General features: G+C 39.1%; 1 protein-coding gene across 6 annotated transcripts in view; it reads left to right on the forward strand.

The window, feature by feature from the left end:
* Positions 1–15,262, forward strand: part of KCNC2 (potassium voltage-gated channel subfamily C member 2) — a gene marked incomplete at both ends in the record, with an annotated part of 102,660 nt that extends 87,398 nt beyond the window's left edge. Inside the window, 4 exons of one of the 6 annotated variants that reach the window (XM_082311156.1) lie at positions 5,697–6,627; positions 6,952–7,083; positions 9,036–9,203; positions 13,156–13,292. In XM_082311156.1, the coding sequence (XP_082167282.1) occupies positions 5,697–6,627; positions 6,952–7,083; positions 9,036–9,203; positions 13,156–13,292 (1,368 nt within the window). Of the gene's footprint in view, positions 1–5,696; positions 6,628–6,951; positions 7,084–9,035; positions 9,204–13,155; positions 13,293–14,010; positions 14,073–15,152 lie in introns of those variants that run through there. The other 5 variants (XM_082311158.1, XM_082311160.1, XM_082311157.1 and 2 more) reach the window with 5 other exon arrangements.
* Positions 15,263–17,234: the final 1,972 nt, after the last annotated feature.

Consider the following 17,234-nt stretch of genomic DNA (forward strand, 5'->3'; position numbering starts at 1 on the left):
AAGTTTTCTACTTCCAATAAGTTATCTGCAGGCATCTGACACTCACTTTAGATTTATGTGCTTCATTAAAAATCAAGTTGTAGATAATTAACCCACTTACCGTGAACATTGGTAGGACTCAGCAACAGAGCTTGGCTGGTGATCCCATCAACTACAGAAGCTGGGAGCTGGAGTCTGTACCAACGTTGTCTGAAATGTGATGCCGACACACATGAACAAAATTGGGTGCACACTGCCTTCAAAATGTGAGCAGAGGGAATCAGCAGCCTACTGAGACCTTTAACTACTTAATGAGGAATGTTCTGCATGCTGTGTGTTACATACTGAACATTTTTTTATAAGTTTTCACTGCTCGCTTCTGGCAAAAATGGACCGAACTTTTTATTAATTCAACTTTTACTAATTTCAATTTTGAAAAAGGCTGCTTTGGTGGCCCTGGAGTGTCTGTACAACCATTCTCTCACTTAGAAAAGTGTTGTTCCTCAGGGGAAAAAAAGAAAACCTAAATGAAGAAAGATAATTTTATGTCATCCATTGAAATAAACAAGAAACAACTATTTTTTAAAAACTTTTAAGGAATGAGAAAAGGATCCTGATTATTTGGATCTTACTTGAAAATTTTTCTTCAACTTTTTTTTCCAAAGAGTTTCAAGCCATGTGCTTGGGCCACAGTCTTTGGTTTAAAAAAGGGAGTCGATGAAGCTTTTTGCTGTATACCAAGGCTGAATTTGTCTTGCAACTAGTCAAAACCTGTTTTCAGAACTTCTCACAGTGAAAGGTTGCTAATGATTCAAACAAAAAATTGTCTCTTGCTGTGACCTTTCGGAAATGATGATCAGGCTAACTCCTTTTAGGTTTGTGTGCTTCATTAAAAAAAAAAAAAAAAAAAAAGAAAAAGATGTGTGTGGTACCCCAATTGTTGTGGACATTAGCAGGACTGAGGAATAGAACGTGGTTCTATTCTCCAGCAGAGAATCTGGGTGTTTGGATCTGTACCGACTTTGTCTGGAATGTGGTGCTTGTCCACATGAACAAAAATGGATGTGTTTTTAGAGGCTCATTACCCTCAAAATGAGAGAAGATGGAATTAGGATGAAGTAGAAGGAAAGCATAAAGTGAGGATAGCACATGACAATTTCATTTCTATCATTACAGCTGTTTGTGAAAAACATGCTAGAGTCTTTTCAACACATTGCCTAGTATTATGTAATATAGTACTAAGGAAATATCTTTGTTAATGTAAAGTAAATCCCTAAGCATTTTTCTTTGATAAAGTGTTCCTTCTTGCATTGGCCATTGCATTTTCTTCTTGCATGTTCTCTGAACTCTTTGACTACTGCACTAACATTGTAGAGCTTCTTGTGTACGAGATTTCATTGTGCTAGGTGTTGTGCAAGCTCTGTCCAGAATATCCTGATCCAAGGAATTTACCATTTAAAACAAAACACAATAAGAGATAAAAGGAATGAGTGTCTGTTTTTGCTCAAAATCAGTGATATATATGCTATTGTGTGCATGGTGAAATGTGTACATCTCGTTTTACATTGCTATGAATGGAAATTGCAGGATTATCAAGAAATCTGTCACTAGATTAATAGTTTTTCTCTTGCCTTTGTTTGTTCTAACCTCTGAAAGATGATTGCCTTTAGGATAACAGAGAAGGATACTCGGTGGATTTTGGAAATGACTGAATGTCTTTTTCCTTTAGAGATAATAAAGCGCCGTTGAATGTAGATGCTCCATTAAAAATTTCAATCTGCTTTGCCAAGTGTTGAGTGCCGAGTGCCAAGTGCACTGTGGCCTTTCACAGTATCAATGTTGAGCAAAACAGTAATAAATAGCTTGTCAGGCAGGTCTACCTGTAGTTAATCCCTTGGTATTCGGCATTTTTTTAGAAAGGATCTGAACCAGAATGGACTCTCTTTCTGAAATACAGCCCAGAAACAGGTGCTAATTATTTACATACTATTAGATTAAGTGCACTGTTGAATGCACAGTTAATCCTTATTATATATGAGTTGTTGATAAATTTTAGTTTGGCTAGGTTTAATGTAATTTTTTGTTCTTTTCGGACAAAAAATGTTCACAGTTGTCTGAAATCACTAAAGTATTGCTGTGAAAGAGGTTGCCCAATATTTTATCTCTTAAAAGTTCCCACCCAGATTGCAAACTACAGTGCTGACTTAGCTTCAGTGTTCCTCAAATTCCACAAAGGTGTTTGCTTTTTCCCTCCTTCACTGTGTAGAAAGATGCTGGAGGATGCTCTAGGAGCCTCCCAAGGGTCATTCTTAGCCCACCAGTGGCTTAGAGTGTGATAAATTCTCTATCCATGTTATGGAGAAGTTTTGCAAAGATCAGCTGAGATTAATTCACTTAGGTTATATAAATCTGGTTGTATTTGCTGACTCTAGTTGTCTCACACAAGATTGAAGCTTTTTTTGTGTATAGTGGTGTCAAGTGCCAGGAATAAAGGAGCTATGAACATGCAGCAATTTTGTAGTTGTGCTGGTTTTGGCTGGGATGGAGTTAATTTTCTTCATAGTAAGAAATCATATGGGGCTATGATTTGGATTTGTGCTGGAAACAGTGTTGATAATGTAGGGATGTTTTTGTTACTGCTGAGCAGGGCTTACACAGAGTCAAGGTCTTTCCTGCTTCTCGCACCACCCCACCAGCGAGGAGGCTGGGGGTGCACAGGAAGCTGGGAGGGGGCACACCTGGGACAGCTGACCCCAGCTGGCCAAAGGGCTATTCCATACCATATGATGTCATGTTCAGCATGTAAAGCTGGGGGAAGAAGGAGGAAAGGGGGGGGACATTTGGAGTGATGGCAGTTTGTCTTCCCAAGTAGCCGTTACACGTGATGGAGCCCTGCTTTCCTGGAGATGGCTGAACACCTGCCTGCCAATGGGAAGTAGTGAATGAAGTCCTTGTTTTGCTTTGCCTATTAAACTGTCTTTATCTCAACCCATGAGTTTCCTCACTCTAACCCTTCTGTTTCTCTGGCCCATCACACTGGGGGTGGCGAGCGAGCGGCTGTGTGGTGCTTTGTTGCTGGCTGGGGTTAAATCACGTCGGTTGTTAAGGCAAAGGCAGAAAAGCCTGTTCGGTAAAAATCAGCCAGACAGTGCAAGATTGTTAGCTTAGCTCGTGGCTAGAAGTTCAGACTGGATGATAAGTGTTCAGTTCAGTCCCTCAGTCAGTCCTTTCTGAAAGATAACAGATTTAGAGCATTTGTAATTGAGGGGCTTGGTATAATAACTTTGTTTCATTGATCGAGGAAAGGAAGCCATAAACAAGCTGCAAATCTCTGATATAGGTAGATATATGGGTTTTTTTGATAGATAGATAGATAGATAGATAGATCGATCTTGTGAGTCTGAATATAATAAATTTGCCAGGCCTGCATTGCAAATTTAAACTTGTTTCTTTCTCAGAATAAAAGCAATTCTTTCTACCAGTTGTAAAGACAACATTTTGTTGTCTAATGTTCTGTTAGAAAAATGCAACCATTAAGTATTGTACCAGCCCAAATGAACTGTTGTGGCACACAATACTAAATCTGAGTGCTAATACTAAATTCGGTGATTGATACCTGAAGTATACAAAATCAGTTTTGCTGCAATGTTGCAGCCTGGATTAAAGTGACATAACAGAGGCATTCTTGCTTATGGCTGCTGTTCCGTCTCCCTTGTAACTAGATTTTTTCAGTGAGATTCAAGATTTTGGTGTGGTACCGTACCAGCATCCTGCTGCCACATTTTCTCTTGCCTGTACCACTGGAACCCGGACTGCAAGCTGCCCTCTCCAGTAGGGTGGTAGTAGAGAATATGATATTTTTTTCTATTTGCTGGGCTTCTTTAAGGTCCTTGGTTTCAAATTGGGAATTAGCAGATTAAATGAGTGATACCCAGAGTGATTTGTAAGTAGTATTAAGGGAAACATAAAATACATTAAGTTTATTTACTAAAAAAAAATAATATTAAAAAGGAGGAAGAGCCTGCCTCAATCTCTGAGATCCCTGTCATATATTTTTGTTTTACTAGCAAGTAACAGTTTAAAATTATAAAAATCCAAAGCCAAAAGAGTTAGTCATTTGCTGCCATTTTGAAAGAAATATGTTTCTTTCTTGATATTACACAATGGTAAAATGACAAGCTGCTAGATAGGTGAAGAAGCACATAGGCACTAGAAATTTTGAAAAACCTGTTTAGGCATCTTCTTGCCTCTTTGGGCCCGTAACACCTTTGATAATCTTCAAGTCTTCAGAGGTTTTTTTCCAGGATAATTCTGGCTATAAAATGTCTTTTAAGCTGAAAATCCAGTACAACAAACACATTGATAACATGTTATAAATCCTGGCTCAGGGAGGGATTTAAACACATCATCTATTCATGTACCACACCATTGCTATTGGCGTGCTAATGTAGTGATAATGTATTGTCACTTAAAAGACATTAAGCATTGTAGCAAAGGAACAACTGCCCTCAAAACACCTTTTCATTTAGCACGTTTTACGAGATGTAAGAAAGTTTATCATCTCCTCCTCCAACTGTTTGTCTCAGTGTTCACTTTTAGGAGATCCTGTCCTAGAAGTTCTCTTTTTTCTTCAATACTTGACTGTGGTGACTAAGTTGAAGATCAGGCAGTAAATGTTTTCTAAGCCCTTAATAATCCCCTGTGAGGGCTGTCTCCAGGTTATTTAAGGGAGGTTTAGGTTGTATATTAGGAAAAACTTCTTCACCAAAAGAGTAGTCAGGCACTGGAACAGGCTGCCCAGGGAAGTGGTTGAGTCTCCATCCCTGGAGGTATTTAAAAGACGGGTAGACGTGGTGTTTAAGGACATGGTTTAGTGGTGGACTTGGCAGTGCTAGGTTAACGGTTGGACTCGATGATCTTAAGGGTCTTTTCCAACCTTAACGATTTTATGATTCTATGATTTAACTGTATTTTATCTATTTACATGCCTCTACTAGAACTGAATTTGTTCAGATTGTCCTGGATTTGTAACTTTGAAAGCAGGATTGTGGATCCTAACACACTAGCAAAGCTCTGCCACCGCAGTGAGAGAGGTTCTGCTAGGTTTACTCTTAGTCCCGTCTAAGAGTATGAGGGATGGATGACTGTGAACATGACAGGCTGTGCAACCAACTCTACCTGTAACATGGAAGGGATTTTCTGTTGTCAAATATCCTGTGTTTGTGAATCACTGAAAATCCAAAGGAAACTCGGTGTTTGGATCTGTTCCTAGGACCCTCTGAGGTGCCTTTCAAGCCAGGTGTGAATTCCTGAACCATAATCTCAAGACCATCAGGGTCAGTCTCATTTTCCACTATGTGAGAGGTGTCCAGCCTCAAATCTTGCTGTCGTTGGTGTGTTTGGGGGCTGTTTGTAAGGTACCTTGACAACTGAATGGAATTCAGATGATTTAGCACAGATTAAAGAATTTGTTTCCATTTTCTGAATGAGTTGCAGCTAGTCATGATGTCCATCACCAAGACTTTTCCTGCTCCCAGATTCCTGGCCTATGTGTGAGAGCTGCTCTCATCTGGCCTAGATGCAAAGTTTTGTGCATATGAATTTGTGAACCATTTGGGGATGAATCAGTAAATGATTTATGATGATCACTGACCTTGTTAGTATTAATGTGAAGAGCTGTGTGGTTCTGATGTCTCTTTTCCCTCTTTTTGTTTCAGTTCATCGCCTTTGCCTCTTTATTCTTCATCCTAGTTTCAATCACAACCTTTTGTCTGGAAACGCATGAGGCTTTCAATACTATTATAAACAAAACTGAGCAGGTCATCAACGGGACAGAAACTGTGCTACAGTATGAAATTGAGACAGATCCTGCCCTGACGTATGTGGAAGGAGTCTGCGTGGTGTGGTTTACATTTGAATTTTTAGTACGTGTTGTTTTTTCCCCCAACAAACTTGAATTCATCAAAAACCTCTTGAATATCATTGACTTTGTGGCCATCCTTCCCTTTTACCTAGAAGTGGGCCTGAGCGGGCTCTCCTCCAAAGCTGCTAAGGACGTGCTTGGTTTCCTCAGGGTGGTAAGGTTCGTGAGGATCCTGCGAATCTTCAAGCTCACCCGGCACTTTGTGGGACTCAGGGTGCTGGGCCACACTCTGCGAGCTAGCACCAATGAATTTCTGCTGCTGATAATATTCCTGGCACTCGGTGTTTTGATATTTGCCACCATGATCTACTACGCAGAGCGGGTGGGAGCCCAGCCTAATGACCCATCAGCAAGTGAGCACACACAGTTCAAAAATATCCCTATCGGCTTCTGGTGGGCTGTAGTCACCATGACCACCCTGGGATATGGGGATATGTATCCACGAACCTGGTCAGGCATGCTGGTGGGAGCCCTGTGTGCGCTGGCGGGGGTGCTCACCATCGCCATGCCCGTGCCTGTGATAGTTAACAATTTTGGGATGTACTACTCCCTGGCCATGGCAAAGCAGAAACTGCCGAGGAAGCGGAAGAAGCACATCCCTCCTGCTCCTCAAGCCAGCTCGCCCACCTTCTGCAAGACAGACTTGAATATGGCCTGCAATAGCACACAGGGTGACATCTGCCTGGGCAAGGACAACCAGCTGATGGAGCACAACAGATCATCAGGTAGGACCCCACTGGAAATGCATGTCCTCTGAAAACACTTTATAGACCAGTATGTTTGGTAGGGGTCAGAAAGCAGCCAGTCTTTCTGCCAGGAGGACGTAGCTCCCACCCTTCTCCCCTCCAGTGTTTGCGTGTGTCAGTCTCATAGAGGACAAAGTAGGTATAGCGATGTTCCCAAACCTCTATGTAGCTGGTCTATACAGTTTTGCTTGCTCTGTTGAGAATGCTTTCCTGCTGATGATATCAACCTTTTCTTTTGCCTGTTGTTTGTTGCGTCGTGTGGATGTTTCCTGTTTTTCTGCATGACTGTGATTACTTGAGCAGCCACCGTGTCCCACCCTGTTGGACTCCATGGTGTTTTGCCTCAGTGTCTGTCTCTTGTGTCAGCTTTGCCTGTGCCACATCGTGGCCTGTTAAGCAAAATCCTACAAAGAAGCAGTCATTTAAAAGGAGCAGGTGCTTTACATCAAAAGCCCAGCACTCAAAGGAAATAAGAAGAAATTCTCTTTCTAGCTTTCTTTCCATTTGGCATTCTGCTTCCCTGGCTAGAAGAACCTCCTTCGTCTGTGTTAGATGAGACATTGCATGATATTTACTATTAATTGAATGATAATAGCATAGCTGATGTAAATTTTGTCAAGAAAAATGAAAATGACAGCCCCTAGCAACATCATTGTTATTAGTGTTGATTTTTATGATTTATATTACCTTATTTGTTAGCGTTCCAAATGATGTATAAGGAGTATTTTGTGCTAATTGCTGTGAAAATGCATATTAAATGACAGCCTCTGCCCCTCCAAGCCACTGCCCCATATTCCATATCCCTTCAAATTAAAGAGTAAATTTTATCTCTCAGTATAATTAAAACAAATTTTTTAGCAGCAAGGTTTTTTTTGTTTGTTTCTTGAATATATTTATTCTTAAACCAAGAGCAATCTGATTACAAAGCTCACATACCAGTCATTGGACTCCTGTTGGAAAGCTGCTAAAGAATAATGAGAGCAAAACTACCCATGACTGGTGTCATTCAGTAGTTGAAATTTATTTTTTAAAGAGTCTGGAAAAATGGTATCTGAACAATATCTGTCTTTGGTCTGTTGCTCTGTTACTGAATAGCATTTATGTTCAAAGAAGCTTGGTTTCAGTCTCCAAGTGAGTGTTCATAGACAAAGGTAACACAGCTTTTTGAACATCCTAAATATATTTAAGAGGATGGAAACCCTTGAAAGGACTCACACTGAGGGTGGCATATAGTTAGTTTTACAGTGCTTTGACTGATACCCACTTTCAGACAACATCTTTAAAGTGTTAATTATAACAGCTTTTTCATGCCATCAGGTCCTACTAAAGGTATTCCAGAATGGAGGAGGCTCAGTGTGATCAGAGCAAAGAGACACTTTTCTGTGTCTGCAGCTTTATTTACAAGATGTTATAATCCTTGAAGTTAGAGGGAAAGCAGATAGGCAAAAAGAAGCCATTTTAAAGTGTTAACTTTCTCTTCAGTAGTGCCACCGCTCACATCATGCACAGTAGCTTTATTTCTGGTAGAGAATGCTATGAGAGTCACTAGGAATTCTGTGCAAAACTTCAAGGCTGAATATAGCCCTTTGCATTACCATTTCAGAAAAACACATGCTCAGGTTTAAATGCAAAGGTAAAGCTGAAGTCAGTAACATGCCATTACCTGTTATGTGCTGTACTGAGCAGAGATTTTTTTCTTGAAGTGTGGCCTGAATCTGAAATAGCACATAATTTTAAGAGAGAGTCCTTTGGGAGTGCCAAATCAGGAGAGGTAAGAGTTTCGCTGTTTGACACAATAAACTACAGAGACCAAAGACAGCACTGAATGTTGGGTACTTATGATGACAAGCAGTGCAAGTGTGATAAGCAGAGAAATGAAAGCTAAGTGTGTTATTAAACAGGTTTTAGTGCCAAATGTTGAAAATTTAACCCTCCTGGGGGAGGGGTTGTCTTTAAAATATGCTAAACAACTTATTCTAAGCAAAAATGACTAACCTGACCTCTTGTTTAGCGAAAAGGATAGCCAAAATAGTAAACACTTGTTTGAAATATCCAAGGCTGACTGTACTCTGAAAAGTTACAGTCCATAATAGGCAATTAACTGAGCCTTGATTTGATTATTTCTTATTTCATGTCAGTTTAGTATAACTTTATATGAGATTTAAAAGAACAGGAAAGTCAAAAGATCATTTGTTCTTGAATTAAAAAATATACTTTTTGCCATTTTGTACTGATTAATGGTGAATTGCAATATTGTTTTCTTCTAATGATTTACCTTATAATTATTTTTTGAGTGATGGGAATATCCGGCATTCAGCATAAGCTCTTTGTGATGTCTCATTTCCTCATTCATTATTGTCTGTAAATGGGCATGGTGCTTTAACCAGTGTTATCAGGTGAAGACAGTGCAGGAAGTGAGCAGCCACTCTCACCTGGTGAAAGGCTCCCTCCCATCAGACGCTCTAGTACAAGAGACAAAAACAGAAGAGGGGGAACATGTTTCCTACTGACGACAGGTGATTACACGTGTGCTACTGATGGAGGGATCAGGAAAGGTATGGACTTCTTTCATTAGATCATAAAAGGTTACTCAGCAATGTGCTTGTGAAAAGCAATCTTAGAGTAAAATGATGTGCACAATGCTCTTAGAGGAAAGATCGTACTCACAATGTATCTTTTTTCTTTATTCCTAGTCACTCTTTTCCTGCTTTCCTTTTAGAAACACTCATCTCCTTTAGTCTTCACAAAACGTGCTTGATGTTGGACCCTCACTTCACTTGTGTCTTCATTTGTCTGTTATCTTTAATGGAAAAGCCTGCAATTCAGACCTCGCTCATTCGACCACTCATCACTCAATACCATTTGTCATTCTAAAAGACAAATTAATTATTTAATAACTTCAGTCTGCACTTAATAACCTCATAAAAATTACAGCTGAATAAATTACACTTAAAAGGTTGAAATGTCAGAAGTAAGCAATGTTTTTGTTCTGAACACAACAAAGCATATTATATGAGATGCTATTTAGGTTTCTTTCAAATAAAAGTTTGAGTTTATAATGCCACAAAATGTTTTATCTTTGTAATACACCGCTGATGGTGGTGACTGTCTACCCCAACCAGAATTCAACTACAGTAAACAATGTTTGATCTTGCAAGGTGCTAAAAATGCCTTTCTAGTTATTCAGCCTCTTCAAATCTGATTACTCACTGTTCAGTAGGATTGGGTTCCCCAGGCAGAGTTTGCAAAACCTTCTGTCATTATATCGTCATGTGACTGATGGTGTGGCTACCCCATCAAGCCACAGATGGCCATGGCTGCAAATCTAACCTCAGGGCATAGCCCCAAAATCAGCAATGCCAGTGGTAGTCTTGCCATTTCCTTAGATAAGAATTGCTTTGGTTTATTGGCAAATTGTATCATTCCAACGGGTTTCATGTTCCTGAGTGCTGATGTGCAGCCATTCACCTCAGAGTTCATCTGCAGTAGCCATGTGGCACTGGACAAACATTTTTGGCTGAGATTTTTCTGCCCCCCCCCCCTTTTTAAAAACTTGGTTTGTGTACAGCAAATGTAGCTGTCTCAGCCAACCATAGACCCTAAAGGAATTCTCTTGAGTTGTTCTGCAAATGCTCTTTTTACATTTCAAAAGCATGAGCTGAGTAGGTTAAACCTGTGAAGGCAGATATGCAACCAGAGTTCAATGCGTATGGTATTTGTAAAGAGTATGATTTTCTCTATGCTCCCGGGTTTTACATATTCCTATATATAATGTTTAGATTAAACGGCACTTTTGCAAACACATTGCAAACATGATGTTTTTGCACAGATTTAGGACGCTTTCCACTGAGTGTATATCTCACACTGACTTCTCAACAATTAGGATTATTTAAAATATCTCTAATGGTATTTAAAATATCTCTGATGGTAAGAGTCCAGTCTTTGAGGAGGTCAGGAACACCTGAATAAGGCAGATTGCCATGGCATCTTCCAAGATTTTTGACTTCTTTTAGGAATGCTAGTATAAATATTTGACTGTTGTTCACTTGACAGTAACCATAATTAGAACAGATCAGAAATAATAAAAGAAGTTGCCCATCAGCTACTAAAGACATATTCATAAAACAATGAAACATATTTTATACTGGGATCATGTGAACATTTTCATTTCAAAATCTAGATTAAAGAGAAAATTGTTTCATAGTTTTTACTAGAAAAATAGGGCTTGAGTTCAGAACTGACAGTTTCTCAATGAGAAATGTGCTCTTTGACTGGCTCTGATGATAACCTTAGTCTAGGCTGAAATGCTTTAGCCACTGACTTTCAAGTTTATTTTATACAGAGTAGGGAAGTTAGCTCATAAACAGAAAACATCTTCAAGTAGCATCCAAATGGTTTTGAATACTTGAATTTAATTCACACATCAAGTCTACTATTTTTTAATTTTATTTTTTCCTTTTCTTTCTTTTGGTGCATCCTTCTTGTTTGGTTGGTTCCTTGGTTGGTTCTTGGTTGTGTTCAATGATCATTTATTCTGAGCTTTTTTGCATTAACACCTTATCTCCATCTCTAAGATGATACTGATTCAGAGCTGATCCAAACCTCACTAAAATACATGAAAAGTACTGATTTTGGATCATGCGTCTATCTCTATTCATCTTGTATATCTGGTTTTCATTTTTTAGGAGTTCCTGTTTTCTTTATCATCTTTACCATCTTCCTCTATCAGTTCTTTGCTTTTATCATTAGAAAAGTAGCAGGAAAAATATTTTAAAAAAATACTTTCTTAGTTTCTGTGTAAAAAAGCTACCTGATTATTTTGATTTTTTTTGTGGTAAGCTTTATGGTTACAGGGGAGGTTAAATATATACACTAGCATTGTGCTTCCCCTCAATTCCCCTTTCAAACAGAAAGTTTAGCAAGTCTTTCTAATCTGTGTAATCTGTGTAAATACCATTTCTACTTAGAAACTGGAGGCTGGTTTTGAAATGTATCAGAAGTCTGTGAAGCATCACAGTCTAGCCTGCCCTTGCAATCTGGAGATAACATTGCACAACGTTTTAGCAGACATGAGGTTATACATTTGCTTTAAGTATAGCTTTACAGTATGCAATTCTTTGTAGGTAAGAAATATGTTAATTGTTGTTAGGGGACAACCTAAGACGTGATTTTTCCTGAAGATGCTAACAACTGTCTGTTAATTGTCTGTTATCTGGAGATCTGGAATTTGAGCCAGTGACTATTTCAATAAGAAAAAAAATGTCTGGTGACGTCCCATGTAATTTGTCATTGACATTTTATAGTTTCTGTGGGAAAAGTGTCAGTATTTCACTGTAAGCAATTTGTACCTGAATGTCTCAACCTGACAAATGCTTAGATGCATACTTGTCTTCAAGGAAATAGGTAGTGCCATTGAAATCAGTGGGACTTCTCATGCTTGCAGTGAAGCATGTATCCACGTACTTAAGGAGCGAGGTCCTGTCTGTCTTCATCTTCATTGTATTTCTTTGCTGGTATCTCTCTTCAAGCCAATGGGCTGATCCTTTTCTTCATAAGTGGGCTTATTCAGGTGCTATTGAAAATACTTGAGTATGAAGATAGTGATGCAGTGAACATCAATGCTTTTCCATCGTTTTACAGCATAACCTCTACAAGGTAGAAACAATCTATATGTAGCAAAAAGTAGGTAGCTAGAGCTCCCAGTGTCTGTGAACAGAAATGTCTGCAAGTGCAATGTTCCCTCCAAATTGTGAAGCATTATGTGGTTGCCTCATTTAATGATTAATTATTTACTGCTTGCTTATGTGGATTAATACCATTTATTTCATTTGAGTCAGCTGGAGAAGGAGCACAAATATGGTGTTTTAAATTTGCCAATCAGGAGGCATTTGCAAATATGTCAAACTCTGCTATCTTATTATACTTTAATATTACACAGAAAGTCTTAGGGCTACTATTTCTGAAGATGGAGCATCTTTCCCATATGATCATTCAATCCTCTGCAGAAGTGATTTACACATACTGTATGCAATTAATCTGGTTTTTGTTTTATTAATTGTTAAAGAAAAATCATCCTTTATTAGGAATTTGGTTTAGCAGAGATTATATAATTCGAACAGTTTTTATAATCTGTCTTAATGGGGTTTTGATTATGCTTAGCCAGATAACTCACCCAGTAACCCTGTTGGGATCCTTTATCTTGCACTCTATGCAACCCTGCTGAAGCCAATAGAGTGGCATTGAGTGCAAGATGGGATGTGGAAGAGCAGGTCAGACCTCTTGTATGACGGTCTGTTTAATTTTCTGGCAAATAATAGCTGCATTAATTTGTAAATAATTTTATTTATTAATATCTTTTGGTAGTAATGTGTCTCAGCATTGAGTTCTTTTGCAGGCAGATTCCCTCTGAGTCCCAGATAGCTCCTTGGATTACATTACATTGTATTGTTTGTCTTTGTCTATTTTTTGGCTGAAATCAACTGATGTCTGTGCATTTTCTCATACAAGGCTATGAAAAATCTCGAAGCTTAAACAACATAGCTGGCTTGACAGGCAATGCTCTGCGACTGTCTCCAGTAACATCACCCTACAGCTCACCTTGTCCTCTAAGGCGTTCTCGGTCTCCCATCCCTTCCATCTTGTAAACCAGATGGCAACAATCGGCTACATCATAGTATTAATTCAAATACTGTTTACCACATATTGGAAATAAATGTAGCATTAACCATAGGCTCCACAAATATGGTATAACTCATGCATGATATAACTGTCAGTAGTAAGAAATGCCACTTGGGTAGCTGACGATTTTATCTTGGCTTTTAAAGATTACCTAAGGTAGCGCTTCTCCTTTTATCTACTATATTGTCCGACTTTCCTGTGGCAATGAAAGGACAGTTAGTGGATGCCGTTGGCCAGTATATTCAATAAATAAGCATATTTTCAGGGAGATTTACTTAAAATAATGTGCTTCCAACTAATTATCAGTCACTCCATTGAACCTCCATTTCTTGTGACTCTAATCCATTCTGAAGATGTCTGGAATCGTGTCTTGGTTGCACACAATGATGTGACTTGGGTCTGCTCATTTGCATGGACCATCCTGTCTCCATCACCTGACAAGCAGTGTTGCTGCTCGCGGAGACCACAGAGGCCTCTGGATGTCTGTTCTCGCATTGTACCATCCTGCTGAAATGAAAGCACTGATAAACTGGTCTGCATGTGGGATTGTTTTTCTTTGTTTAACCTTTTCCTTTATTTTTAAACAATCTACTTGTTTATAAATGGCTTTATTTTGTGATTAACTTACTTTGGTACTGGATTGCTGTATCAGAGTTCTGAATGTCTCCGGTTGTTTGCACACAGATAACTGCAAAGAGGTTGTCATTACTGGTTACACGCAAGCAGAAGCCAGATCTCTTTCTTAATGGCTTGGGGAAGGCACAAAACATGCAAGAAAGGTAAACGCCATCCAGACTTGCAATTTTAAGCTAGCAAGTGCTGCTTGGTACTGTAGTCATTTCTCTACTCCAGGGTTCTTCAACATTTTCAGAGGCTGAGTACCATGTAAAATTGAGAAGATTATTGGGGGCTTTTTTGTACCACTGTAAGAGGGTAGTAGTTCTCAAGTTGGGTTTTTAACCAGCCTTATACCTCTGGCTCATGAGCTTCAAAAATTTCTTCAGTCAATGTTTTTTGAGGTGCTTTGTCCTATATGTTGTTTGTCTGTCTGTTTTGCAACCTGTCGACTGTATTCTCCATCTGTCTCCATAAAGCACAGAGATACTGCTAAAATGCCCCCCTCTTTTAAGGTTAACTAAGGACATTTTTCTCCTTTTCTCTTTTTTTCGTATGGACTACACTTACGTGTATAGATACAAATATATATATTTTTCAAGTGCAAGTTAGTACCGTCTAGACTAACTCATGTGAGCACTCTGAAGATTTTTCAAGTGGGATTTAGTAGCGGCTTTACAGTACTGACCGGTTGCCTATTGCATCAATCTTCCTCCTAGCAACCAGCATTCATTACAGTTTTGAAACTGTATCATCTCCTCTAGTGGCTTTTTCATTCAATATTGATCTCTGTTTATGCAACAGGACAAATGCAATGGCAGATTTGATGTTCTGGCCTGGTTAGGAAAAATTACCCTAAACTGTAGAGTTTTAGAACTACATGGGGAATACTATAACAACCCAAATCTTAAGAGATCCTTGAGATTGTTGAATAATCCCTGATTGTCATGTTTTATTTTTTGTTAGGAAAAGAAATATAACTTATTGTTGACCATGTAACATGTTCTTCTGTATATAGACTAGCCCAATAGCATGACCTGCATGTCAGAATTCTTGTACAATAATGTATTTATCAAAGTATACATTTCTGATATTTAGAGATGTACATTGATTTAGTTTTGGTAAGATATTGTCAATAGAGAGATAATTGCAAAGAGCTTTTAGCAAAGGAATTAATATAATATCTGGTGCTGCTGTTATATTAACTACAGTGTTGTACAGAATTTATCATGGATTTTTGACTGCTGAAAAAGGGACAATGGAATTTAGCCATACCAAGGACTGTACTGGAAAGAGACTGCTGCTGCTGAATGGGCCCTGATAAACAACTCACGCCTTGAGGAGGTCACTGAGACTTTACATGCAAAGTAGAGCTTGTTAAAGAAGATTAAAGACTGATCGTAATTACTGCTGCCAGAGGAAGGGGTGACTAGTCACTGTTGATGAGTCAGCTGTAAATAAAACGTGTGTGCATGGAATATCAGTTTTTATCTATATCAAGGAAAGCTGAATTCAAGTCATCATTGCTAAGGCTCCATGCAAAGACCCACACCCCTGTGTGTATTATTCCTGGTTCCTGCAGTAAGTTGTGCTGTGGATCATACAAAGACACACACTTAATAATGATAGTGATGTAGACAACATCTGTCTTGACTTCTGTCATAATAATGGTATATTTTGCAAAGGTCACAAATATGAACAGAGTAGGTTTGCATAAGTCCTTGCTTTCTCAGTTTGCCATGACCTATATTTGTATGAATTCTAGCGTACATGCCAAGTCTTAAGTTTACTTTTCACTTTGATAACAGAAATGTGACTGCAGACAAACATCACCGACGGTTCACAGCACACAGTCTTCTTTCATTGTTACCTCAAACTATAAGTATTATGAGAAATAAAATTCTGGCAGCAAGACTATTTTGGTTTTTTTTTTGTTTTTTTTTTTAAATTCAAAGTGTTGCAAACCCAACATCAATAAGTATAAAAGATGTATTAAAATTATATCCTACAAATGTATATTTTACATAAAAGAGATATTCTTTGATCAGTTACTTTTTGTGATTTTTGTGGTAAATGGATCTAGTCTATTCTATGTTTATGAGGCATTGTAGTGCTACGATGTGGTAATTATGTTCTCTCCATCCTATTCAATGGGAAATTCTCCAGAATCTGTTTTGTCACCCTGGTGTCCCGATTGTAGGGACCCGTCCCAGTTGTGAAACTCTGTATCGTGGAACTTCTGTGAACATGTCAAGGTGCATGCACAATCCTGGTGGAAACCAGTGGAAATGTAATACCTGAATTGGAGAATAAAAGGCAAAAGACCTGGGGAGGAACTTGGAACATATCTTCTGAAGTGGCTCATGCGCTTTCTTTAGCTGTATCGGTCTCCTGCCTGCCACTGTCCATCCCAATTCTCAAACCAGTTTCCTAGGGTACCTGAGGAGCTAATTAAAAAAATAGCATGAGCTGGCTTCTAAAACAATTTAAAATCTTCCTTCTTGTTAATGACCCCATGCCTCATACGGAAATTGTAATTGGGCTAGATATTATCAGACTCAAGCCAGTTTTATTGCATTCTGGTGTGAAATCAACCTAAAAAGGAGGGGATAAATGGTTCCTTAAAACTCCTGATCCAATACTGTATTTGGGGCAACCAGTGAAATCCCTGAATACACAAGCAGAGTGTCTGAGAGGGGTGAGGGAGCTAGTACAGCTGTACACATGATCTGAGAGGCTGTTACTGCAGTATTTTGGAAAAGGTGCTGGAATGTAAGAAAGATTCCAGAAAACAGGATCAAGAGGTGTTCAAGTTTTGGAAAATGTGTTATAGTGACATACCACGAAAGCTCAATATGCTGAGTTTGCCCAAAGGTTAAAAAGTTGTCTGTACTCCAACCTTTGTGAGCAGTACGCACCTGAAGAAGAGGTGTAGTGGTTAGCCAGGACAAGGCTCACAGCCAGCTCCAGTCACACAGGTCTGATGTCTGCCCCCAAGCACCCAGAGAGAGCTTTCGTCAGTGCTATATGGGGACAGTGAGGAGCCCCAGATGGGATGCAGACAAGGTGGTGCATTGTTTTGGGCAAGACTGTGGAAAACACTGATGGCCAGGTGGTGTCTGACATCTTCCACTGTCTCTGGATGGTAAGGAGCTTAAGTCTGGATGGACCTGCACTGACACAGGACCTTGAGTCCAGGATATCCTGATTGCAGCTACCTATTTTTTGCCTACAGAACCAAGCCCGTGTTTAAATGCTTTCTTTTAAAACACACTTGGAGGACACGCCAATGG

This window comes from Platalea leucorodia (genome assembly GCF_965183815.1).
Source record: "Platalea leucorodia genome assembly, chromosome: 4".
Classification (NCBI taxonomy): Eukaryota; Metazoa; Chordata; class Aves; order Pelecaniformes; family Threskiornithidae; genus Platalea; species Platalea leucorodia.